Raw genomic sequence first — 27,318 nt, forward strand, 5'->3', positions numbered from 1 at the left:
TCCGCCATACGGATGCACCAGAACCTGGGTCACGTGTTCGCCACTGACTCCATGCCAGCTGTTCTTCAATAAGTCTTCGTTGTGATCGTCTCGCAGTACGGCGAAGATCATGCAACAGGATTAGGCGCAGTCGCGATATGAATATGAATGAATGGTGTGAATTCGTGCTTCCTAATGATCTTGGTGGTATCTCCTCGTTTGGTAACATTTGCGAACTGATTGCCAATAAAGTAGATCCGTGCCGAAACGCCTGGAAGTATTGTAAAGCCGTTTCATCCCCGCTGGGAATCACTAGCGAATCCTTAAGTAGTTTCAAACCATGAATTTTCAGGTTGGCTGCACACTACCATTCAACCACGCCTGGCTGATCAGCATTGTGTTTAACGCACACTTAGACCCTCTTTAGCAATCCAAAATCTGCCTCAGACTCTGCGCGCATGCATTGAAAACAATACACTTGCTCGATTATTGGTGCATGAAGAGCCAGCGTGTATGACTGAAAGTGGGAATGAATAAGCCGGTTGGGTTGAATACCACTCACGTTTAGTGGCTGTATGGAGCAAGGGACGGTACAGCCTCAATTTTAGATGTGCCGGAAAGTTATTGATCGAGCAAAGGGAAATACTGAATTGTATTGCATGAAATCGGGGCGAGATGGCTCATGTGGTTAGAGCGCGAATCCGCTGACCGGATGGTCCATGGTTCGAACCCGACATCTGCCTCTCGAATTCCCCTGTCTAGGCTTGGGCAACCTGGCAGTATCCTAGCCCTCCTGCTTCTTTCGGGTAGCATGACAGATAGGCACCGGAAGTGTCATAGCTGAACGATTTTTTTATTACATGAAATCGCGGAGAAAGGGTCAAAATTCGTTCGGAAGCCCAGGTGCAATAGCTCAGTAGCTAAGGCATGACCTGATATTCAGACGTTCGGACATGCATTCGCATCTTTACTGCTCGTGTTCAGGCTCCGGTAACCTGACAATGTTACTCCTTGGTATCCAATAGTGTCGCGTGGAACCTACGAATCATAGGCGTGGCACAGCTGAACCCTCTAATTTATTTTGGAATACGTATCAAGCTGCTGGAGTTGCGAAGATCGTACGTCATGACATGTCAGAAAAGATTGGAAACTGACAGGGGCAGTAAGACAGGTACCACAAGAACAGCAAGGCAAAGAAAGGTGGAGGAATGTAGGATCGTGGGAGCACTGTATAATTGGTTTTCTTGCTCACGACGTTCATACACACATTGGTGAATTGACTACGCAGCAGTCCTGTGATCTAATTGATCAAGTCGGAGGTCACGTCATGCATGGAAAGCTGATGGGGGATGCCAAAATTTGGCAAACGCCTCGGTTATTCTTGGAATGAACAAGGATTAATCGGTCAATTATATCAAGTCTAAGCCAGCATCCCAAAGATGAAGCGTCACAGTATGACACCTATTTGCTTTAGGGGGGTTGTGTCCGCCATCATACAGGGTTTTTGTTAGAACGAATTGAACATTTTTGGACAAAATCAGTCATTGAAGATAATTACGTTCTGGATGAAAGGACCAGTTCTGAAACAATCAACCCCACGAAGAATACTGATCGACAGTTTCCTTTGGATTGATGCAAAAATACGAGAAAAACAAATATAGTAACACTCCGCGTAAAGACGCGATAGAAGGTAGTGAGAAACAGGCAAGACACGGATGAACCGCCGCAACGGTTTGGTCTGACACCTTCAAGGAGGTTTGGTTTGGTTCCGTATAACAGGGCACTGGAACAATAAACCGAAAAGACCACAAACGGCCACCAATAAAACATCATGAACTATGCTCAAATCCTCCCGTGTCCTCATCTTGAAGAAATTCACGCAGGATCTGATAGCTAAGACCCAATGAACTCTCCAAATAAGGGACGGAGATTCTCAATCATGGTGAACATGAGGGGCCAACCAAATTACACATACTGATGATAATCCATTCATGAAACACTCCAGCTACGGTGGAGTTTCGTCCGATTGGAAACAATCATAAGTCATCATATAGTTCATCCAGTGTGTGCGTACCGCTCATACGGATAAAGAATGTGTCCATCATAAAAAGCAATAAGATCGCCAATTCAATCCAGTCCATATCAACAAACAACATATCGTGACGTAGAGAGTAATTATGGTATTATATGTATTACAGGTTACTATCATCCACCACCATCGTGTGATCCGATGATATTTGAGCAGCGGGTGACTCTCTCATGCTACTGGCCGTTACAAGATAACTGCTTGTCTGTGGATTGTGTTAGAATAAAGCAAACAAGACCGTTTCGTCCGATTATCGCTGACAATATGTTTGAATTGCATTTCGGATAAACATAAACTAGTGCAGACGTCATTTAATTGGCTACTAGTTCGTCGCGCGCACGCGGCCTCTAGTTGGTGCATTTATCTTTGTTGCGTCACAGCAAGGACTTCCGACGTGGATGGTTGTTGTGCAGTTCGAAGTGTTGTATTGCGCGGTGGGTGGCTGTCTATGGGTTACGCCTGCACTGAGCCTGCCAAACCACGCGATAGGGAGAAGACAGAGAACTGGGGACACGGCTGTATTGCCAGGACAAAATATACAGAGCGTCTGCGTAAATATATAGGATGATTAATTGGCCAAATATGGTCATTCACTTGTTCACTCCGTGCAGCCAATAGCGGAGTTGCGGTCGTGAACAATCTCAGGCCCACTACACTGGCCGTATGTTGCTAAGCCGTATTTAGTGGGAGCCGCCAACTCACCTACTTTCCGGACGTGTCGTACCGATGTTGACCTTTGGGATGCATCACTCTCTGCACATGTGCTTTTTCTTCTGTCTGGGCGCGTCCTGACAACGGGATTTCCGGCTAATCTTCGGGCTCCCTCTGAGTATTCACAGTTAGAATACTGCATCTCTTAAAATGGCAAATTAGTTAGCGGAACTCTGACCTAATACCTTTCGGTCTGACTTGTCCGTTGCCGGCTTTTCTCTTCTACGCATGTTCTCACTTTAGAAGTCTATTTAATATATTGATTAAGATTTGGTGTTCCAAGAGAATCCCAATTGAGACCGGCCAGAAGATTCATTTCTCTGATTTACAGTTCCCAAGGATAAAATGAGAGTGGAGAACCACGTTCAAAGTACCTCCTTGTTCCACTGAGTTATTTTTGTGCGCGGTGACAATCAGAGTAAGAATGGTAAAGACCGAGAGCTCAGAAGCTAGGGTTCATTCACCCGAAACTTTGAAGCTGTGAGCTGAAACGAGAATGATTGATTTAACAATGGACGATGACACGCTTTTTAGAAGCAAACAGCGGTTGTAGACATATCTACTGTGATCTCGCGACATGCGTTGGTGGTTGATGGACAAGAGCAATCCTCTTCCCCTAAATTAGCGTTGTGGTCACCATCTGACCTGCTGCATTTGGCAAACTCATCAACATTTCCATATACTCAGCGATTATATGATTGATGACCGGCGTACAATTTAGAGTCTCCCAACCCCTATCTGTAAATCATGGCGCTTATATTTGGAATTGGTGACTTTCCGACTTCGTATGTAACCTACATCGACGTGCCTATCGGATGCGCTCCTAGCCGGTGTTCATACGTCTTCTGTTGGAACAGAACGTCGTGGATGATTTAAATTATTGAACTGCAGATAGGTATAAGGAAACTAAGGACTTAGGCCAGACAATAATTTCACTGGCCACATATTGAGCAAGATCCGAAGGCAATAAAGCGACAAACGAATTATGTCAAAACTACAGTAATCGAACCCATCCATCGTACCGTCCTGTTCGAATCTGTTAGTCTTCATCTAGCTTACTTCGGATGTTTTGCTGATACTTGGTGCTCATTCAATGTGAATCCCGGTACAGCCGGCTGCTCACGTCATTGTTGACGCTATGGTTAGCAAAGTTGTTTCGCAAATCTGCTAACAACTTTTGGAATACTGGAGATTAGTTGTACTCACGACTGTTTTCAGCTTTGTTCTATTGTCTCCCTGAACTTTTGGCTGGGCACTAGTAAATGAGACGCAGCAATCTCCTACAGAATAGCGGTCATATGGCTTCAAATATTCCTGAAAACGATCAAGGTATATTATATTTGGAGTGGTCAGATGACCCTAACACTAGACCTCCGGAAGAAGAATAGAAACTGTTAGCTAAACACACTTATTTGCAAACCAGTTTGGTTTCCCATGTGAGGCTGACCTGAACACCATCTGAATTTCTGGTCGATTGTGTTCCTCAAATGAAAGCCGCCCGGGGTCTTGGTTGATAGGATAATTGAGGTGTCACAGTAAATTTCCGTGAAGGAGACTAATTATACTGTTATTGAAAACCGATTTTGTATGAAAATGGGTACATTTGGAGATTCGGGTTCAAACAGAACACAAGATTGACGAAAACTCGGGGACTGCGCGCACATGATGAGGCCTAAGAAGGCGAAACCCGTCATTTGCTGTCGGAGACTGCTGTCAAGAAACATATGAAACTTCATGAAACTACAGCTACCATTCCTGTGTGGTCCGTCTGACCTGACTGAGTATGATTCCTGACAGGAACATGATATTCAGACACAGTAAATACACTTTGAAAGTGTGTAGATTACCAAAACAGAATACCCACCCATTTATTCCGAACTACTGAAGCTACTGAATAAATTACGCTGAGCGCAGTCACTTAAACTCCAAAGTTGTTTTGAAGCAGACAACATAGAGTTAGTCATGCTAGCAAAATCAATGGTTTGAACTACTGGACAGCTCCTGGAGACAACTTATTTGAATGTTCCGGACTTATAGTAGTCAAGCAAAGGTTCTTAATTAATCTACAAGAAATTGTCAGGCGATATTGCAATAACAGGCTTAAAGTATTGTCATCGCTGAGTAGGTTGAATAAATCTGAGTTGCGTAATCAAGTGGGATGTCCTTCTAACCTGAAAAGCGCTTGAGACGGACTTTTTGGCATGGATTTCTGCCACTCAAGGCCACAGGTCTGTACTGTGTTTCGAATTCCCTTGCCTACCGATTGTGGTTGAACCAAACTCCGAAGGGGGGGTGTATTTTCAAGGCTTCCAGTCCAGGAACTAGGTGCCTCACGTTAGTTCGTATGTTTTCAAGTGACTTCAAACCGAACACAATGCTCGCACCTGATCTCACATGCCCACCATAGTAGATCACGTTGGTAGGTCAACTATCAACTGCACTGGCAGAACATTATGCTTGTCCATGTAAGAGAACAGTCGGTTTACTTAAGTTGCAGTGAAGCTTTGTCAAATTAGACAGTGGCAACATAGCTGAACATGGCACCAATTGTTAGATCAAACGTAATGACCAAACAGATTCGTCTAGAGGGCGTTTAATTAACCTGTCGTTGTGCTTCGACTCATTGAAAATTCTATTCAGCCATCTATATCACTTTCCCTTCAATAAAGATTTGATATGGATGCAAGGATGACCTAACCACAGTATGCCATAAACTCGCAAGATGTACACAAACCAATGTATATGTGTGTACTACATACAGACCACCGGGCGTTTAACACAGTGGCTTTGAAGTGCATGGTTGAACGAGCGACCAGATTCTCAGCAGAACGCACAGTCTTAGCTGATATGATATGTAACTTGCAAACAAAACGACATAGGTGTATTGCCATCCATCTGAATAGTGTATATTCACACCATAATTCGTCTAAAACCCAAACATCGTAGTCACTAATTTGATGGTTAAGGTCCCTGTACCCTAAATCGTGTGCATTGAAATTCTATTTATAGCAGCTGTATGATGGTTCACTAGATCTCTGAGCCTACTAATTTCGTCACAGACATTTCGTCATGAATCAAATAAACATTTGGTGGGTGTTTGATCGCCATTGCGTCAGACTGAAGACGTCACGCCGATTTGTGGCGAAGTGCTTGCAAAAAGCTGTCAAGATCAGGTACCAAGTCGACTGTCACCTGCACTACCTGATAACCAATCTTAATGGATGTTTCTCGTTAATGCTTAGCACATTTCTCCAGCTCTCTTACGTAATATGAGCCATTAGTCCTGGTGCTTAATTCTGAACCGCCTGAGATCTGAAAGGATGTTTAACGTTACCACATTAACCTAAAATGTTACCTGAAGTAGTGTTCTTCCCTAACTTCCTGAAACCACGATCAAAGTTCCGTTTGTTTGCTTTGGCCCGGATAATTAAAATTCTTGGGGACATCAAACTAATGCCCTCCTATTTCGCCATACAACAACCGCATAAATTTTTCCAAATGTGAATGCCCATTGTATTTGCACACTGTATGTAAGCTGTGTGAGATAAAGTTATAGCGATCATTGTCCAATCAAACAAGATCATAAGTACGCCATCATTTGCTATCTGATCAAACACTCACTTGAGAATAAATGTTGGGTGCAAGTGTACTTCCCCTTAATCTGCGCACAGAATTACATGCTTTTCGAAGAAAGTGCGTGGACTACTCAAACCCTTGTGGGTATCTGGATCTCCGTGACCCATACAAAAAGGACATTAGCTTTCATGTATCCCATTTGACGATTTCACCAGATGCCCGATATGACCTTGGAAACGGACACGTAAGAAGTAGGCTCCGTGGAAGATTCTCACGTGGGTCATTTTCCTGATTCCAAACCTGATGAGTATATCCCTTCTCGCCATGCAGACTAACTATATTTTCCCGTTTAATGTCACATCACATCACGACGTGATTCGAATTCAGTATTATTTGTGATTATCTGTATTTAGGACTTTATCCCCCTAAAACGAAAAAACCATGGTCATCTCCACTGCCGAAACTGGTCTTGTGGAATTCATTGCAATAGTTTACTGTTTGTGACATATGAAAAACGAGAGCCACTCAGGAACGAGAGGAATATCACCAAACAGGCTTGTGATATTAAAAATTCAAGTGAAGCGTTGAAGACCCCTAGAGTCACTTCAACACTATGGTCAACTAGTTTATCAAGATGTTCTGGCTTATAGAGAATGAGGAGTATCAGTCAACCATGCGTTTTATCCACCATGTAAATGCAATAAGACGTTCAAATTTCACTTTCCTAATAAAACGTTGCATCTAGTAAGTACACTTGTGAGTTTGCCAGATGTGAATGTATCTTACTACTTGCTTGAGCCCATTCTAAACATTTGTTGGGAAATCTGACTAGAAATGTCACAAGCGTTGTCTTTAACCACATAAGATTTCTTCTGGTAATTAATTTCACCATGCAGAAAACCAAGAAGCACTGCGTTTCTGATTTATCTTTTGTGAAGATCATCAGCACTGCGCATCTCAAATGTTTCTAGAAATAACCAAACAAGTAGAACATAAGGTTGACGGAAACTCGGGGACTGAGCTAACCTGATGAGCCCCAAAAATGGCAAAATCGGTCGTGGGCCGTCGAGGAATTTTCAGCAACCTTGCGAGTAGTGCGTAACGTCTAAACCAACCATCAGCTAAACCGTTGAAGCCATGAGCGGCATACGAGCAGTGTGATTAACTCGAGCTTAAACAGGGTTAGTCATGCAGTTCATATCATCTGTTGACTAGCTATTCGAGTGACGAATTCTCAGATAGAAAGCACAAGCAGATTATGTGAGTCGTTCTTCACTATTCATGATTTATTGAGAATGTTAGGAGATTTGAAAATTTCAATCAAAATTTCTTTCTGAAAACGCAGGTCCTCTTTCCAACTGTCCCATTCTCTTTTGGAACAGTAGCAGCGTGATTCTCACAACTATTCAAAACGACATTAGCTTTCCAAAATCACCCATTGGGAATGTTATTATTGGTGAAAATAAGTGCAACAAGACCTCTACAGGTAATCCACAGGCAGCTCTTAGGATAGCAGTCATCGATCACCCATCAAAGATGGCTTACTTCCGGTGTAGTGGATGTGTGCAAGCATCGAATTTTGAATTGATATTTTCCAGAAAATCCAGTCTCATACAAAGAATAAGTGATGGTAGCACTTTGCCGTTTCTACGTTTGCCCCTGCACTCAATTTGTTCAATGTGCCTAGTCTGGAACCGAGCTCATTTTTGTCAGCTTTGAGTGCATTGATTCCCGGCCGACCGCGTAAACATCAAGATCGGAAGAATGAATATGGTTGTACTTCATGGTTTTCATGCTGCTAACTTTCATACTGAATCACATATTCCTGAGTTGCTCGTCAGCGGCACGTTGAAGTCGTTAAATGATCCTGTTCCTTTTGGTACGCAAACGCTTTCACCACGATGTTGAAAATCACTGGTGTATTATGCTTGCTGTCGGGTTGTTGTCTTCAGTGATGATGTTACTGTTTTTTGACTGTCTATATTAGCCGCTGCATTTACGAATGCCTATCTGAAACAAACAGAACATTTGCCGCCTTCCTCCAAATGACTATCGAAATACACTGACTCCTGCCACATGTTGTACACTAACAAGTCATAGCACTTTGAACATCTTCCAAGTTTGTTCGCCCTATCCGAACCTACCATTTTTTTTATAAGAATCTTGTCTCAAAATATCGTTGTGTTCACATTTCGGGACATACGTCCTAAATATTATAGAACATGCCCGACAGATTACTCTAGTGGCAAGGCCCTGAGATGTCGCGCGCACAATATTTTGGGTTGTTGAATCCTCAATTGGGCAGTGTTTTACAGAGCCGTATGGAAATCAGGAATCTATTAGCATGAGTTAAGACTTCACCTCTGTGATCGTAGCCCTTCCACACCTTCACTTCGCTTATCATTCACAAAGGCGACCGTGGATTCCAGCGAAAGTAGCAACAGTCTACGCCTCTAGTTTTAAGTCCGCTAAAGTTGTGTAACCCATGGATTCAAAACAACAAATGATGATATTTGAATGAACCACAGAAATGACATTTATCGTCTCATTAAGGCACAGGGGCGCTGGTTTGTTTCGTGAAACAAGGCGTTGGAAAAATAGTTCGCGATACCTACACGTAAACAGATTACAAACAGTACGTTCTAATCAGAAGGAATACACACTAAGCACTAATCCAGTCCGTTTCGACATTTCAAAAAATCCATTCACAATCGAACAAGTGAACCCAAAAAATCCTCCTGATACGAGCGGAAGATGCCCAATCATAGCAGACATGAGGTTACAACCAAATTAAGCACGCCGGCCAAAAGTGACAATGCCCCACGCAGCTAGGGTAGGATTGCTTTCACTAGAAACAATCATGAGACAACTGATTAGTTAACTGACATATTCATTTAGCTCGTCCAATGGGTGTGCCACTCATACGGATAAACAGTGTATGTCAATAATGAAAACCAATAAGACGGACAGTTCAACACACACTGTATCAACATGCTACGATCATCCATCGTCATCGTGTTATCCGATGACGCGTAAGAAAGGAGTGACGGTCGTTTCCAAATAACTACGGGTTTGTAGATTCCTTTGGAACGGAATAAACATGGAAATGATCATTCTGATCGTCGCTGATAACGTGTTTACACATCATTTGTTGGTAAACAAAGAGACGCAAACGTCATTCAATTAGCTGGTGGCTCGTCAGACACATCTGGTGTCTAGGCGATTAATTTTTTGTTGCCTGATAAGAGAACTCGTGGTGCTGCTGTCCAATTCGGGGTTTCTGAGTAATCTCCGGGCTCACGCTGTGTGTTTGCAGCCAAATAATGCATCTCATCCGTCGTTTAACGACTGGTTGAAATATTTATCAGGTAGTCATTTATTGGTAGTTTCTACTTTGGTTTATGTTCAGGCAGATTTTTTTGTTTACGGGAGTTTTTGCTCGGAAAGGTTTTTTCAAGTGGTTCACTGATGTCATGCGTTTGTCGCGTGCGTCCATATATGAATGATCATACGCCACGCAGCAACATCCCATCCCTAAGTAGCTGATATTACAAATATTATGAAGGGTTCAGCCATGAGATAAGCGGCACGAATGGCTTGCTGTAATTACTAACTCTGTCCAAAGTACAAGGATGTATTTACGTCAGATCGGTTAAACGCACACTAGCTTGTAGTCTTGGGGCCAAGTTTTGTTGCGCGCTGTCTAAAATATTCGCTGTGCCCTTAAAGCGGTTGACAGAACCAGTCCGGTTGCTTCAAAATGTCTATATTGTTCTCGCATCACACAGTCTCTCTTATTGCCGACGAGTATAATTCGCTGCGACTTGCATTTGGAGGTCCAGACTGCACCCTGAGCTAGAACACGGAAATGCAATTTCTGCACAACTATACAAGCGGTTAATTGGAAAGTACATCCTGCATTAGGGGTGAAGGGATACTGTCAGCAAATCTGAATAATCGTTATGTTTGAATGACTATATTCACCGTTTCATCTACCAACGAATTCCGAAAAAATTCGTCATGCATGCATACTGTGAATGCATGAATATAACTGCCTGCCATTCATCCGCGGATCGGCAGACTATCTTCCTCTTTGGATACTTAATCCCACTAACTTCCCAACTGTCCCCTTCCGACGTCATCCGATTCGAGTGAGGATACGACAGCGTTGGTTGGTCGACAGTAAATATCGTTTTCTTTTAATTTTATTTGGTTGCGCGATTTGTTGAATGTACACTCACATGACTCTCCTTTGAACAATCGTCCTCTTATCCAAGTGCAATCATTCTGGTGAGCCCACATCAAAAAGGGGAAGCATTGAACTCGAGTTTCGCTCTTATTGGAGCTCACGAGAAGTCCATATCCTTGCCTGTGCCAAGGTTTGAATCCCACATCCCAATACCATTGGATCATTCTGTGAAATTTATTACCACCATTATGTGCCATGTTCATTTGTTTTCCACACATCTTAATACAACATCTATAGTGAAGAAACCGAACCTGCAGATGCTGAGGCCACACATAACCCGAAATCCCATCAACCTGATGTCCAAATTTTGTAATTGCCGTCTTTATGGAAAACCGCATAAGTATCTTGGACACAACCCTCATTATGTTGATATTTTACCGTGAGTTTCCCTCATCTCTTAAAACCATTGGAGAGTGGCATTGTTTATTCTCTGGAAGTTTTGGCCAATTTTTATGTAAGCTTTCCTCGTCAACGTGCCATTTCCAATGTGCAGTTTCTTACGAACTTTGTCGTCCTGAGTAGCCTTGCCACATGCGTTCAGGGGACGGACCACAGGGCCCCGAATGGCTCTTTGGTGAGAGAACGTTCAAAGGATGTCTGTCTTCTGGACGAAGATCAGAAGCTTCTTTATCGGGCGCGGTAATCCCATGTTTATTGCTTAAATCAGAACATAGAAAACACAAAAGTATCAGCTGACTCTATCTCAACAGGTTTCATATGAATAGCTTGCAGTCACCGTTTTCCCCACTGCTCCACCAAATCACCGTGTCTAGTGGCTCTAAAAAACGGAATTTTTGTTCTCTTCATAATATTGTTCACTTTGTTCATGTATGGGATTTCTGCTGACCTTATATGCATTTGTTTTAAACCCTTAGCTAAACAACGCTGTTTTATGGACTGAGAACTCACCGCCTCCTACATCAACCCATGCTCTCATTACGGTGCCATCGTCGCTGCCTATAATGGCAGTAGACTTGTGTTTGAACAGTGGAACAAGTATCGCGAATCTCTAAGTAGCGAACAATGTTCAATAGTACAGTTAACTGATTCAGCCGGAACGCTTGGAGCTGCGTGAATCAACTAATGAAATTCTCCAAATCGATCGCATCGGTCTACTGATTTCTCGCATTTGTGTCCACCCCGGCATAACTGCTGTAGTGGTCTGGCTACCCAATAAGTTACTTTTCCAGGGGTGTGTGGCAAAGGAATGAAAATAACGACGCTAGATTGGGTATACAATAATGAAGAGGTCAAATGGATCAGATTCACTAATAATAGTTCTCTTTAAAATAGTTCGTCGTTGGCCCAGGTCAGCGAATAAACAATAATCCAATTATGGTTGTCCAGGGGCCTTCTTCCGAACAGTTCCCACACATATTAGATTCCGAAGATGGTCTGAAATATTTTGATACCAGAGTTAGCTCATAAGACTCGCGAATGACCGCTTCAAGTGCGAGCGAAATCAGAAGAGAGAGTCGAAGCACGTGAACACGTTTGTATTGCGTGAAATCGTCCAAGTGCGCTTTTTTGTGGTTTTTCGTAATCAAACATAAAACATTTATGCAATTGACAAAATACGTAGTGTTATAATGGAAGCAAAATAAAAGACAAAAGGTAAAACAAAGCAAAAAAACCAAACACCACACTGTCCTGGTGGTTAGCAGTGGTTGAAATTTTATAGCTCCAACCCTTCCCTCCAGGAGACCCTATTCAACCATCCAGTAAGCTCACCTAGAAACGACTCCACAGGTTATTGGTGGTTTGTGAGCAGATTGTGCAATAGTTCGTTTTCCAGGCCTTTCTAAAGTGCTTTTAGTTATTGCTTTATCACTGGATTATTCTGGTTCCCTTGAGAAGTGTGTATTATGAGTCAGAGTTCGATTATTAGTAGAACAAAGTTTGCAGCCAGGCGATAAGTTATCCTTCCGAAACCTTTGGTTACCAGTCTGTGGATTTATTTTTGGATAATGTTACCCCTTTGACACAAGAGCTTGTTAAAGCCAAATCAGTGGATTTTGTGTATGACAGAGTTTCGAGGCAAACAGAGAGACAACCAGTAAGATTTCTTCCGATGAATACAACAAAAACTGTCCTTTCAGCATCACTACTACTTAGCACGCGAGACTGTCTTGCAACCAACATCAACATGCAGGGGTGTATTACCATAACGTCAGAGCCGGAATTCCGGTAGATTTTAAAAAGTAACGTCTGGCAAGCCAGCCTTAACTATCAAATACCAAGCAATTTGTGAATTTGATTATGAAGCCAAAATGCACAGGAGAACTTGTGTTACTTTGTATGAACGTATCATGATTACCACTGTCCACCGATAATTCCTCACACCATCTGTAGAGTAACTGTTATCCTTGCGTCGCACATTTTACACGAAAACTCCCGTTTACAACTCAGGAAGAAGGTCCGATTCCCACTAATCTTTCGTGTAGCCACTTTGAAGAAATTCACGCACGATCGAATATCTGAAACCGCAGAACCCGCCGAATATGGGGTGAAAATGTCCATTCATAGCAGTCATGAGCGTCCAACCAAATTAAACATGCTTGCTAAGGATGACAAGTCATTCACTGAACATTATAGTTATGTCAGGGTTTCATCTAATTGGAAAAAGTCATAAGCCACTGATCAGTTACATGACACCTTCATTCAGTTCACCTAACATGTGCGTACCCTTTATACGAATAAACAGTATATAATAGTTAAGGAAAGTCATAAGCCTGTCAATTCGCTGAACTCAATTTCAACAAATGCTATTCTACGACGCAACCAAAGGATGACTTTGACTTTTTGGATTAGAACCATGCACCACGATCACCGGATCAGTTGATCTGTTGGCAGCGGTCAAACTGAGAGTCGCAAGATGGATGGATGCTAATGTGAACAGATTTGTCACTTTCAATCGGACCTTTGTCCTGCAAGTGAAGCAAAGCTATGCTGAGACGACGAGAAGCGCTGTATTGCTGTTTTATCCTTATTGAAAATCACCAGCAATAACGGTCTTACAAAACTCCCAAGAGATTCTAATCTGACCGCTTAACGTTTTGCCACACTTAACCGTTTGGCACACTAGCGGCTCATCAACTGTGTAAATAACCAATTTTATGATTGGTTGCAGCGCCACTCATCTTCTATCCATGCCGACCAAATCAACTGGTCACTTATTGACCAGCTCCTCCCTTGATGACCTCTCTGGAAGAAACACCACCCACGTTGTGTATATATTTTCCCTTGAGCTGCTTGGATATTGATGGTAGCGCAAATAGATATGCGGGTTTTCGGTCAGGTTTTTTTCAGTTTATGCGAAAAAGCCCGATTACCTGAAAAGCTTGTCAGTGAGTCATGTCAGATTGAAGCAAACAAGACAACAGTTATTCCGATCGCAAATGGTAATGTGCTTAAAGCTCGTTTCGAGTGAACCTAAACAAGCACAAATTTCATCCAGATCTCGGATAGTTCGTCCCACACATAGCTACTAACACTCCCTTTTATTGGCAAATCAATGTGAGAATTTTTTCACGTAAAACGCAGGCTTAGTAATTCTCACATTGACATGTATGTTGCCGGCTTTTCTTATTTACACATGACCCCTCATGTAAAATATCGATTAGGACCTTATGGTACTGGAGAACTCCGGTTGAGATCGTGCAGAAGACTCAGTTCTCCGGCTTGCAAATTCCAAGCGCAAAAGCAAGGGTCCAATCGCAGAAGTACCCTTCCAGACCCACTCATCTGCTGATCTGGTAAAGTGCGTAGGTCGCTAATGAGCACTACCATTCCCCATCCATCAAATTAGCAACACCTTTGCCATTTGAATTGCCGGATTCTGAAAACTCACCTACACTCGACGTCTACATTGTTAGTGGCTGGCATGAAAACTAGGGTCTGTGAGTTATTGAGTCTATTTGAAATTAATGAATCTCCGAAATCGATTGTAACCTACACTGACTAGTCTATCGGATGTTTCCTCATTTGAAGGTGATGCGTTCTTTGTAGGGTGAGAAACATTATACTATTTGAACAACCGAACTACTTGGATTGATATCCTTTGGGTGACCTGGAATATATTATTTCAACAAACGAACCTCATTTATTGTTTCACTTTCAACTTCGTTCTCCACAATTCTGGACCTGGTGTAAAAGTTGACCGCTTATGTGACACTACACTCACACTAATGCTTTTATGGTGTATTCAACTGCTTGAGATGAGGAATTTTTGTGGCTGAAACAGACGAAGATAGATTGTCACCGACGCTCTCTAGTTGCGAATTCGTGAGGCAGTATGCTTTTTAACCGTAAAAACATGTTCCTCGGTTAATTCTCTAAAATTTTTCATCCGCGCCTATCTGCAGTCATGCGTTTTACTGGTAGGTTGCCGTCCTCTTAGTGTTTTGTACAAATTGAGAGCTACTTACGTGGAAGAAAACAAAGCAGCTGCACTGCATACCAGGTTGGTTTTTACGAGAGACACGTTGAACCCGAAAGGATCTATCGATTATTACATGAAACTTATATACAGTGGATTATAATCCGCGGAAACGCGACAAAGCAACAAAAACCTATCCGTCACTCGTTCATAACACCGGCCAAAGTTCCAAGTGGACGACCTGGCGTCTAAATTGTTGCATCTCGACAGGAAACTAAGCCATCCAGACCCTCGGGTCGTTGATATTTTTGTTCAACCTAACTCCTTGTCTCGTTTCTTTTGTTTTCTGCCTATAATGTCTTTCTGGTTTTGCCCGTTGACTTCGTCATTGCATGCCTTGCTTAAATCAACCCATGGGCTTCACCGTCTTCTGGTCATCTTGCCTTGAGTTGATGTGAACTCTGGGATCACTATTGGAATTAGCAGTACCTAAACCGGTGAACGGAAGTCGGTGTAGTCCAACGATCTGAGGTTTGTACGATGTCATTACTTTACTGTTGTGTTCGCAGTATCGCATTTTCTGGTGAACCTCCATTTTAACAATCTGGCACCTGGTGTTTTGCTCGCAACTCATCATGGCCCGATCGATTGTCGAAATCAATCAATGCGGTTGAATTTTGCCCTATTTCCCAAAGGCCCATGTGGCGCCGCGAACTTTGTAACCAACAGACGCAAATGCGCATAGAAAGCTCACCCGAGAAACATCCCTGACTCCGCTTCATGGAAGCGATCAAGCCTGCGGGTTTTATTACTATGCCGGTTGCCAGCTTCACTCCTGTTACCTGTTTTATATAGCTGATTGGCACATTGTCACTAGGTCTTGCCCGAAACTGGAGCAAAAGATGATGAGTTGCTACCAGGTCAAGTGAAATTTGGATACATTGGCTACACTGTGTGCAACTGTATGAAGAGTTAACCCCTGTACAGGTCATAATCCGTGACCATCGACATCCCACTTTTGAGCGCTAGTCATGAACTCCCACCATTGTGTGTATGCAAATGGTGGTCACTGAATTCCTCGTGCACTTCGACTGCTCGTCACCCAGTGAAATTGAGTAATGCTCAATGACAAGTATCAGCAAGTCCGTTCACACCTACTTAAATCAGGTTCTGCCGTCGATTCTATGTACCGGACATGCATACCGAATCTACCCGTTTGAAGTTAACCAAAATTTAGTTCATCGCGGACGTGGGCCCAACAGAAACGATGTTCCCTCGAGGAGGATTCCGTTCATTTAAACTTTACTTATATCTACTTGTTTCCTGCATATATTTCGATATTTCTTAGGGACATGCAGATAAATGATATTATCAGGCAGGTGCAGACTGGCATTACGTAAAACTTGAGATGTTGTTCATAATATTCGTCATCTTGAGTTCTAATTCGGCAGCTAGGTGTAAAGCTTTTGAACCACTTGGACGTCCCGTTTGTGTCGACTGGCACAGAATGTGCAGGACTCAGCACCGAGATTTTCATACACTGGCGACGTTACTGGTGGTGGTCTTACGGTATTACAAGCGAATTCCCTGATTTACCAGGGACTCCCAGAGTGGGAGGTTTCGGCGGCCACGAGTTCATAAATTCGGACGGTTATATCTAGAAAACAAATGAGAAGTTTAGTTTCGATGATTTCAGTCCGATATGTTTACGGGAATAGCTATTGGATTGCTGAGCATCCTGTCACATAAGCTATGCGCAAAATGTTCTTGGTGTTGGAACTTAGATGGTTCTCCAATCGGTTATGGAAGAGACTTATACGAATGGAGCAGGAACCTCGAAATCTGCCGTGTGAAATTGGTTGGAAGAGGAGGCAGAAATGTTAGGTGTGGCGTATAAACTTTGTGTGACGTCGACCAGTCAGCAGAGGCCAACATACATATCTTTGTGAGTGTGTAAAAGCAAAGATAAATTGGTGTTCGTTACAGTGGGAAATTTAAGCGCGAAACCATGGTGTTAAACAAGATAATATGTCCATTGTCCTAGTTGTCAAATTGGTGTCTTTGGCAAGCGTAAGAAGGGTATGTGACGGTCGCGGATTTGGTAATCGTAACTACAAGATCCACCGGACCCTGCTAAGCATTCCGAAGGTGGCGGAAATAACAGGTGCTCTAGAAACTTCACAAGTGAAAAAGTTGCTAGGAAGAAACCTCTGACCAACTCCTCTGGGATGTCAAGAAATGTTGAAAACTGACCAGTTGATTCGGCGTTAGTGGATAAGGTCCATAAAAACGTCTAATGATCAAAATGTCGGTATGCCAGGGGTGTCACGGTTTTCTAATGCTCAACTAGGGATTTTGCGGACTCCTGAAAGGGACCTTTGATATTTTAAGGGCCGCTCACCAGAAATGAGCCTAAATTAACTTTGCCGAAACCAGGAGGTATTCCAATTTGCAGTTTTTCTCGGAGACAGTCTAACCCGTCTGCGCATTCCAGCAATATGCTGCTTGTACCGCTTCGTTCAAGCAAACAAACATTCAAGGCCAGCGACCACCGGGGATTCGCGTGCGACTACCGCTTTGTTTGATAAAGCAAGGGACCAACTCCTAGCAATTTTAACGTTTCAGGGCATCCTTTAAACGGCAGGTAACATCTACATAACATCTGTTGCGAATTCCACGCGGGCAATTATGTGAATGACGTTTTTATATGTTATACTCGTCAGACGTAACAAGTAAGATGGGATTCTTTATCAAAATCCGGCATAACAGAGCATATTGGATAGCTTGTCATCCTCTAGTACAACAGTAGATGACAAATTGATGCAGTATGCAGTCTTGATGCAGATATGCACCTCGGTAATTAATTATTGTTCTAACATATGAGCAGCTTGCCACTGGATAATCCAGCGTTCTCCGATATCTGCAGGTAAATTACCAACACAATGATATCTTTCCCATCGGAAAGAATGATAGCTCTAGTCTAAAATACATCATAAATCCCAACTAAATTGCCATTCTATAAGTACATCCATTGTCTTTTATCGAGTTATCCGCAAGCGCTGTCGCTCACCTTGGCTACTTATTGCAAACGCATGGCCAATACCAACGTGGCCGCTGATAATGAGGCCCGAACTATGCATGAAAGCCTGGTGCGATTGCGAACAATGACCCTTCAACATCATAAGCTAACGTGTTTTCACTCTTCTCGGCTATCTTGCGTAACTGCTGAGCCCGTGTGTGTGTACGACACTGAGTATGCACGACAACCTTATTCAATGGTCCACCGCCGTCTTTCTTACTCGTAACCTTACGTGTTCCCGCTTTCCTTAGTAACGTATAGTAAGCCTATATGAGCCGATAAATACAACACCTCAACACTGCAAGATAGCCTAATCTAACGGCGAAAGGAGGACATGCATAAATGTTGTTGTGACCTTAGCTATTTGTCGCAATTGTTAAGTCTGTGCCCATGCAGAACACTGATTATGTGACCTCGACTATGCGTGATAACCTAAACCAACAGCCAAAAGATGCTTTCTATCATGCTGACCATGTACGTTGTCGATTTGGCACGCAGGTGCTCCAAAACTTCAAAAACCCGTTGGCTAAATGCTTTTATCTTTTGAATAGTCCGGTATTACCGTAATTGTTAGTCAATCCGTTTCGTTTTCAGTAAATCGGTTTTACTCAATGGCTGGTCTGAAATTAAAATGCATTTTAGACCTGGTTTCGTCTATTTTTCTGTTAAACTTGTCCAAATACCTCGATGTTATAAAGGCAAACTTACTTCTTGCTCAATAAGCCTCATCGTTGTGAATAAAGGATCCGTGTGTGCCCAGTTGTTGGACCCAGCGAAGATAAAGCTAAAGAGGAGTATATATGAGGCAATCATGGGACTGACTTGTATAGACTTGGCCCTTAGTATTCAAAGACCATATGCGTCTTCAAAGATGGATGCGGCAGTAGTTAAGATCTAGCGAGTGTGTGGTTACCTGGTGCCAAACCTGCTCTTCTAGAGCACAGAAGCCCACCTTCACCCCACTTCTGATTCCCGACACTTGTACCCCGTAGCTTAATTGAATAAACAGCTTAGTCGATCTCCTCAAGTCTGTAATAATATTAATAATATTAATAATAATAATAATGTTTTTGCCCAATTGTGGGTGGTGTACCGTCTGGCATGATCATGCGTTTACAGTCACGCTGGGGCATGACTGGAGGATTTGCTGGTAGTGGGGATTGTGCGAAAAGAGAACAATGTCATAAACAGTAGGCAACATCCGATGAAATAATAATAATAATAGGTTTAATTCTCAACTTGTAGGGAACAATGAGCAATAGCAATAGTGTCGCCTCACTACGGTGGTCTAATATTATAAGCACTCTCGGGCCGTAGTCTAAGGGCAGCACAGAAGCACATGTCCCGCCGATGGACCTATGAATATCCTCGGTTCATGCAGGTATTAGCTTATTACGATTCACAAGTCAATCCTAACTCTACGGTTAACCCCAAATGACTAGCCCGAAACGATTATATACGGGACTGTCCACAGAATCAAGTACGACGTCGCAGTAACGGAACCGTTATCTCCCAGTATGATGGCTTACCCGCTGGTCAACATATTTTTCCTATTTCCCCGCCGAGTATCGTATGCGCCAGAAACACCGTCTCACTCGTCTGAATTTACGCTAAGACTCCTAACAGACCAGGAGATTATGTCAGAAGACATGCCCCTCTCACTGCAAAGCAAAAAATCGGATCAAATGGCATGCGCCGTTCTCGGCGAGCTTCCATCCGCATTACTTGCATGGACTTCTAGATAGTCCAAAAGAATTACGTCAGACACCTTCCTGAATACGCCGACCAAGTGTCAAGAAAAGCCGAACCACAACAGGGCGTTTCCAAAGAGCCGTTATGGAAATAGTTACCGGCAAGAAATCCTTTGATTCTAAAACGCGTCTCGCGGTACTTGGCTCACTCCACCCAGAGCATCGTCACCTTCAAGGAGACCTAATAATTTCTCATGCTCTGGTTGTACATTGTTTCGTGTACAGGTTTTATTTGTTGACACGACTAACACACAAAGGAGATACGGTCAGAAGTTTTTCAAGTTCACTGCACACAACTGTGTTAGGCAACAGTTTTTCATCATTTTGGTAGTTAGCGCGTTGAATAACCTCCTTCTGACAGTAGCCCACGCTGCATTTATTACCAAGTTAAAAACCTATTGTACACGTTTAGATTCGAGTCCTCGCGCTGGCAAGAATACTACTCCGCGCTGGGAGGTTGAGGAGCAGTGCCACGCCCTTTTTTAGCTTGTGCCTTTCGAACTAACAGAAGCCACTGAACGACAAGAACAAACCGTCTCGATATGTTTGGGCAAAGGTCTCGATCCTGTGCATCAATCTGTGAACCTATGTACTGTTGCTTCCTTCTGTTTCACTATCGACTTTTCCGGGGACACGTTTGATAAACTTATGTCTATTTAGCCAAGTGTTACAAAATCTACATCCACCCGGCGGTGGTCATATAGGACTACATGCACCAACATAACATTTCCGTTCGGTCGAACTGAGTAAATCGAGTTACTCAAGTGTGTTCAATCCGTAAAGCACACATTCATATCAAAGTGAGCAATTTACTCTCACTGCATCGTTTTTATTTGAAGAGGTTAGCAGTCCGGACTAATGGAGCTCTGTTTGGTATACATACGAGTGATCCATACAATGAAAAAATCCTAAATTCTCACCAAAGCTCATCTGCAGTATTGGTTGAGTGTAGATCAAATCAACTGCATGATTTCTATAGATGAACGAGCACAACTGTTCTGTGTGACTTCATCATCTGGGACGTCCCCCAAGCCTACATCCAGCGTCGTCACACTGGGTTGGACCTATCCCAGCAGAGAACTTTGACATTCAGTATTCCGAAACTGGTCTGAAATGCGCCCCAAAGAAATACCGTGGCGTCATCTGGCCAAAGGGGTACTGAGTGACTGTTTCTTTTTCGAATAACCCCCTGTCGAATGTAGTTGTAATTTCACCTGGATATAGACCCCACGTGACGGCTGATGTAACACCCTAATATTTTCAGTTGTCAGTCAGTTTATCGTTTGTAAATCATTTAACAATGGTACGTTGTTTCTAGCTGCCACAGTCTTGCATGCCATAAACAGGGGTGAGGCAGAAAGTTGGCCTAGCACTAGAGGCATAATCAGCTAGTTAACTATTTTTTAATTGTAACCACCTTGTGGAATGCGGTATTGCCAGAACCTTGTTAGTGACGCTATTGTTTGCACGTGAGCCATAATACTGTCCCGGCACCCACAATTAAAACGGCTGGCCTCATGGCATCGGGTAGGTGCCACCATACTGCAACCACAGAAATATGTATATTTTAGGAACAAATCGCTTTTTTATGCCGACCCCAAGCCCGGACGACAAAGAGGCAGCATCCGTTGAAGCTTTATGGACCGACCGACCCGTAATGATAAACTCTGTGATTGTAGAGCTCAGTGGCGAGTCGTTTGATGCGCTCATAGAAGTCTGTATTGTTGAGTTATACACCCTTTTCTCCTATCTCTGCTAAATATAATTAAAGTAAAAGTGGAGAGAGAGAGAGCAGTCAAACCTTTTTCGGCAGCTGAACTTGTCTTGTTCTACCTAGCATGAAGGTTTCAGCTGCGTGATAGACGGAGGTCAATAAATCATCATCGCAATTTCAGTACGCAAACCCAAGGACATGAACCAACCTGGCTACGCTTGAACAGGTTCAACAAAGTGACAGATTGTCCGGATTGGCCAAAGGAGAGTGGTTTATGGCGTTCTAAAATCTACTGTTCCTAATCGATGGAAGGCACGTTTGTTCATCTTCATTTATGCTTTTCTCATGCAGTAGCGAAAAACAAGTAGCAGAGGGCAATCGGATACCCAGGTTCCTTTTGTCTAGCCTGGATATGGTCCGAAACCTTCCACTGAACCTATTGCGAGGACATTTTCGAGATTTACGAGGAAAGAGGGATGCTTACATATCTTTTTCTAAGAGAGTGATACACGTTTAGTGTCCAACGTTCCACATAAGCGATATCCACTCGGCCCAACAACATAGATTCTAATAGACTCTGAAGCCATAGCCGCAAAAGTTGTGAGAGCATTTTCCACCCATGTCCAGGAAAGTTTATCGCAAATGAAATATCGAAACCGGTCTCATTGCCGTCACTCGGATGCTGTGTACGTTGATTTTATGGAGAAGTGGGATTTGGGATTTTCAATGGACGGTGTTCGTGAACTCGGGGGATATGGTGCCCAAAATAGGTCGGCCTTGTTTGGCTTAGTTTGATCTGTGCATAAAAAGCGGCATGTTCCTAAAGCAGGGGTGGATCGGCGAGATTCCGCTTTATGTTCTTAATATTATGTTTCTGGTAGATGGGTACGCCATGACACACTGGATTTGCGCACTTTTCTCTGCTCTGCAAAATGTGCTGGTGAGCCGGATAAACATATATCTAGCAGGTGCCAAAGCTCGGCAAATATGAAGGAGGCTGGTAAGGCAGTCTCCTTCCGAGTCGCAGGAAAGAACCCCTGTTGATGGATCGCCTGAACAGCTTCAAGAGATCATCCCCATTGGCGCGACGCTTCCCTCAGTGTCAAGGGATGAATATAATCTGGTCACGGGGTAGCTAAACAAGTTCAGTTTAATCGAAATTCAGAAAAAGATTGTTCCTGCGGATACTACGTAATGGGTTCAGGGCAACTTTGTGGCCTCTGATCATAATAGTTAGTTTATTTCTCCAATCGCATGGTGCATACCATTTGAGGAATGACCGATTCGTTACGGTATGAGTGTGTCTGGGAACAGTGCAACGGAGTGAAATGAACAAGAGTTGGGACAGTTACTACGTTATATTTAATCGAAACTTGTGGAAATAACAGAACAACTTGACAAGAGGCACACTTACTTCAGCGATGGGGTTGGTTGATTTAAACTGAAGCTGAAAACCGTTGCTGACCATGAATAACCTTGGGTAGTTGACGAACAGATTGGTGTCGCTGTAGATTTCTGGTAATGAAATTTTTAATTTACCTTGATTACTGATTGAGCCTGTCAGACCAGTTCGTGCCGATAAACCGGCCCCCAATGCAGTTAGATTTGCCTGGGAGAAGTCTCAAACAGAAGCGTTTGGATTTTTCGATCATTAAAACAAAATAGAGCAACAATCTACTGTTACCAGTTATCGCTGAACTTGGATGTGACGGTTGCGCTGTCGAGCGATGTCTGGATAGGCACCATAACAGGCCTTACTAAGGCGTATCGTTGCACGCCATGGAAATTACACGGACGAAGCTAGGCAATTTTCACTGCAGAAAGCTTTGATTTCACTGCACTTTCTTGCTGATAAGGTAAGCAGCGGTAACTTTAGGAAGCCCGGTAAAGCGAAATAGGAGGATATAAATCACCTCAGGTGAACTCAGAGGGCTGCGGTACTAAAGTAGCGGAAATGCGCGTACCTATTTCGCAGTTTTTTGCGATTAAGCTAGCCAGCATAGATTCCATCCCGTACCTTGTTTTTTGTAGGTACATAGATCTAGATTTTTAGGTTGAATCAACGCCCACTTCACCCTCATGAGATTTCCGTTGATCGGCAAAGGGGACGCAGTGACCACAGAAATATGGGCGAGGCATGGACATGGTCGTTGGGTCTTAAAAGAAATTAGGTTTTAGGTTCGCCATCAATGAGTCCCCCATTATAGGGCAGGTTTAGTGCAATTGTGCTGTGTGTGTGCGGGATCTCGCCTTCGCGGCGAAGTTTTGACTTGGGCTGGAGGGAGTTACTAGATGCTGTTGGTGCACATAGCTTCATCTACTGAAAACTCAGTTTGTCCACGTGACACCTGGTTTTTTATATGCCCTCAGGGTGATTAACCTATTAAGATGCACTACTTTTCTTTCTACGACACCATGAGTGAGACGAATGTGGCATAAATAGGTGCGTCAAATGCCACAGGTTCCACAAGATTGTTGGCGCAGTGGGCCTCTTCAAGTAAGGCATCGAATACAGTCATTTGAAGCTTGAGCTCTGCTGACCTACAGAGGCTGGCCAAGGCTGGCCCAACCATGGGAATCCAAAAGTGACCCTACCAACGCTTTCAGAATTACCGCTTAATTACCACAGGTTGCTTTTCCGTCCGACCGGGTTTCATGGACGAGCCAGTTGTTGAAAATTTTGGCTGTGGCAACCAAAGGCAGGTGTGTGTAGAAGCGAGTGATCATTGAAAGGAGCAGAGTTTGTTTTCAACTTTCTGGTATTTGATGCCCTTTCGTAAATCGGACCTTTCTGCGCTTTGGGCAGAACCGTAAGTTGGGATTGTAAGTTCCAACAGTGGTCCACAACGGTGGCAGAAATATTTGTATGGCTACTTAGCCATGCCTCTTGGATTATTATTGGGTAGTAAGATGCTTAATTACTAGAAGTCGCAATAAAGTTGACGGAGGCAACTGTGAGTGACGTTTTTTGGTATTACCGCATCCAAATGAGATCGACGAACCTGAAGTTTAAACAAAAAAGGCGAGAGCCACATAGCATCAAGGCTTTTATGATTGGTGAGCCATCGTTTTACATCTCACGCTCTTTTTATCCACCCCAGTAGATCGCGCCTTGGTCTTCTATAGGTTGCAATAGTGGCCAGTGTGCTCAAAGTTTGGGATGTGACCACGGTAGAAAAATGTTTTTCAATTAAGGAAATTGATGTGTGGCTATTATCCACAATCGGCGAAACATTGCTCATTTTCAGTGAAAATACACAGCCGGGATCCAACAGTCGGGGCGAGACCTGCTGTAGAATACTCTTTAAATCTTACTTGAATGTGGGACCTCGCAGACCGCGAATTTTCGGACTCAGCTTCCACATCTGCGCGGACGAACGTAGCTGTTTTAGAGAGACAGAATAAGTTAGGAAACTGGACACCAACTTGTAGCACTTGTAAACTGCCCTTTTTCATGCTCAGTATCATCTTCTTTTTCCCCATCATTATCAGTCACATCGCTGTACAAAAGTTTGTTTTACTGAAATACAACCGCTACCGCCCGCTCGTTGGCTCCAACGTGACTTCGAGACTTTTGCTGAGTGACTGTTGTTGTGACCGCTGGTTGGCTATATTTGACCGCTGCTAACACCAAACGTGAACAGACACCTCAGCTGCAAACACTGGACTAATGTATTCACGCTTGTGGAATAATATTTCGACCACCGGGGATCTGGGATACCAGGAAGATAGAAATATTCTTGGTGTGGGGTTTCAACGGGATATGCAACTACGGAATCTTATATTTTGAACTGTGAGTCAAGATTTCCTTGTACTTTTCTTTTCGTGACTTTGTATCTGGCTTACATCGGTAATTTGTTCAGCTCACTAGAGACTCCATAGGGCCGTTAACCACTACATAATTGGTGAGCCCGAACATTTTTTGCTGTTTTCTATTTTTCTTGCTAGCTCAGAACTCCCATATCTCTCACGCATACACTTAGTCCAGTAATCTTTTTCAGCCATGTCTAACGAAGACGGACTCAACACTGTGTTGGTTGAAAACGCCGTTCACGTATAACTGCCAACTTTTGAACTCAGTAACCCTAGAGTATGGGTTATCCAACTAGAATTTTACTTCCATTTCCGCCGAATTACCTCACAGCAGACCATGTTGTCTTACGTGGTTTCTCAACTCCCGACCGAGGTTGCCGCGGAGGTTATTGACCTGATTGATCCTATGCCGGCGTCAAATCCTTATACCACACTAGAAGCAGCGATTATTAAACGGACAGCCACCTCGGACGAAGCGAATCCTCAAAAGTTGCTTGCAGGGGTCGAACTGGGTGATCGCACACCTTCGCAACTGCCACGGCACATGCAAAGCATTGCATGCGGGAAGTCTTTTGACGAGGCCATTTTAAAGCAGTTGCACTGCCAAATTCTGGCTACTCAGTCAGATGTCCCTCTGTCGTCACTCGCTGAGACGGCAGATAAGATCCACGAATGCGTCGCCGACCGTTTGATAGCCCCAACATCACAAAAACCCATTCAGCGTAACGACAACCCTGTTATGGCACGCCTCGATCGAATGCAGGCGCAAATCGATCAACTGGTGGCCACGGTAAACAAGGTAGTCACCACAGCGGCGCGGACTAACACGTCACGCAAGTCCCGTCCGGTTTCACGTAAACCGGCCTCTCCATCTCGGAATCCCAACCGATTTTGCCATTACCACACGAAATTCAAAGGCAAGGCTCTACGTTGCACACCGCCATGTGCTTACGTCTCCCATGACCAGGGAAACTTACTGGCCAGTCAGTAGTGGTGACAGCTGCCACTGGCCAGTCACCTAATCGCCTTCACTACGTTACGGACAGAACCAACGGAATGCGGTCCCTCGTCGACACCGGTGCAGAACTTACCGTTATTCCTGTCGGAAACTCGAAACGCTACACTTCTAACCCGCTAACGGAACTACAGGCGGCTAACGGCACGCGCATAGCTGCCTTCGGTCATACGTCACTGACGCTTGACCTGGGTCTTCGCCGTTCATTCCCCTGGATTTTCACCGTCGCCGACGTACACGTCCCAATCATCGGCGCGGACTTCCTGGCCAACTTCTCGTTGGCCGTCGATATTAAGCGGCAAAAGCTCCTGGATTCTTTAACGTCGCTTTCCGTTCACGCTGGTCGTGAACGACAAAAAGGATTACCAGCTAATGCTTTTAGAGAAAATGGAAAAAAATCCGAAGCTTCTCTCTTGGATCATCAATAATACGGCGTCTGTGAAACCGGGTATTTCACCTCTGCATACCCCTAATGGACTAACGGCCACTGCGTCAGCTGCAGCTGAAGAACTGGCGGAGTTCTTTTCCACTGTTTACTGTAAAAAGGAATATATAAGCCGGATGTCGTTTATGTCTCCCTCACCGCCCACCTCCCTACATGAAGTAATTGTGACTCCAGAATGTGTACTCCGAACGTTGCTCGAACTAAATCACACAAAATCTCCCAGTGCCGATCAGATAACACCATTTATCCTCAAGCAGTGTGCTCATTCCCTATGCACACCTCTCGCTGAGTTATTCAGTTCGTCCCTAAATAACGGTGTGGTTCCCACCGACTGGAAGAGGGGCGTTATCACTCCCATATATAAAGGAGGCAATCGTTCGGTCTTGTCAAACTGCCGGCCGGTGACTCTGTTGCCGGTGATTTCCAAAGTGCTTGAGCGACTGGTGGCAAACAAAATCAATAAACACTTAGAGGAAAACGGATTGCTTTCGGCTGCCCAGCATGGTTTCAGAAAAAACAGAT

At 43.7% G+C, this 27,318-nt stretch overlaps 1 protein-coding gene across 1 annotated transcript; it reads left to right on the forward strand.

Annotated features, from left to right (window-relative positions):
- Nucleotides 1-137: 137 nt before the first annotated feature.
- T265_09377 (hypothetical protein) lies at nucleotides 138-26,327 on the forward strand (the record flags this gene model as incomplete). The annotated part of the gene is made up of 2 exons (XM_009175421.1): nucleotides 138-230; nucleotides 25,668-26,327. 2 exons carry the CDS (start codon nucleotides 138-140, stop codon nucleotides 26,325-26,327), a joined length of 753 nt encoding a protein of 250 aa, XP_009173685.1.
- Nucleotides 26,328-27,318: the final 991 nt, after the last annotated feature.

The sequence above is a fragment of the Opisthorchis viverrini genome (genome assembly GCF_000715545.1).
Source record: "Opisthorchis viverrini unplaced genomic scaffold opera_v5_271, whole genome shotgun sequence".
In the NCBI taxonomy this organism is placed as follows: Eukaryota; Metazoa; Platyhelminthes; class Trematoda; order Opisthorchiida; family Opisthorchiidae; genus Opisthorchis; species Opisthorchis viverrini.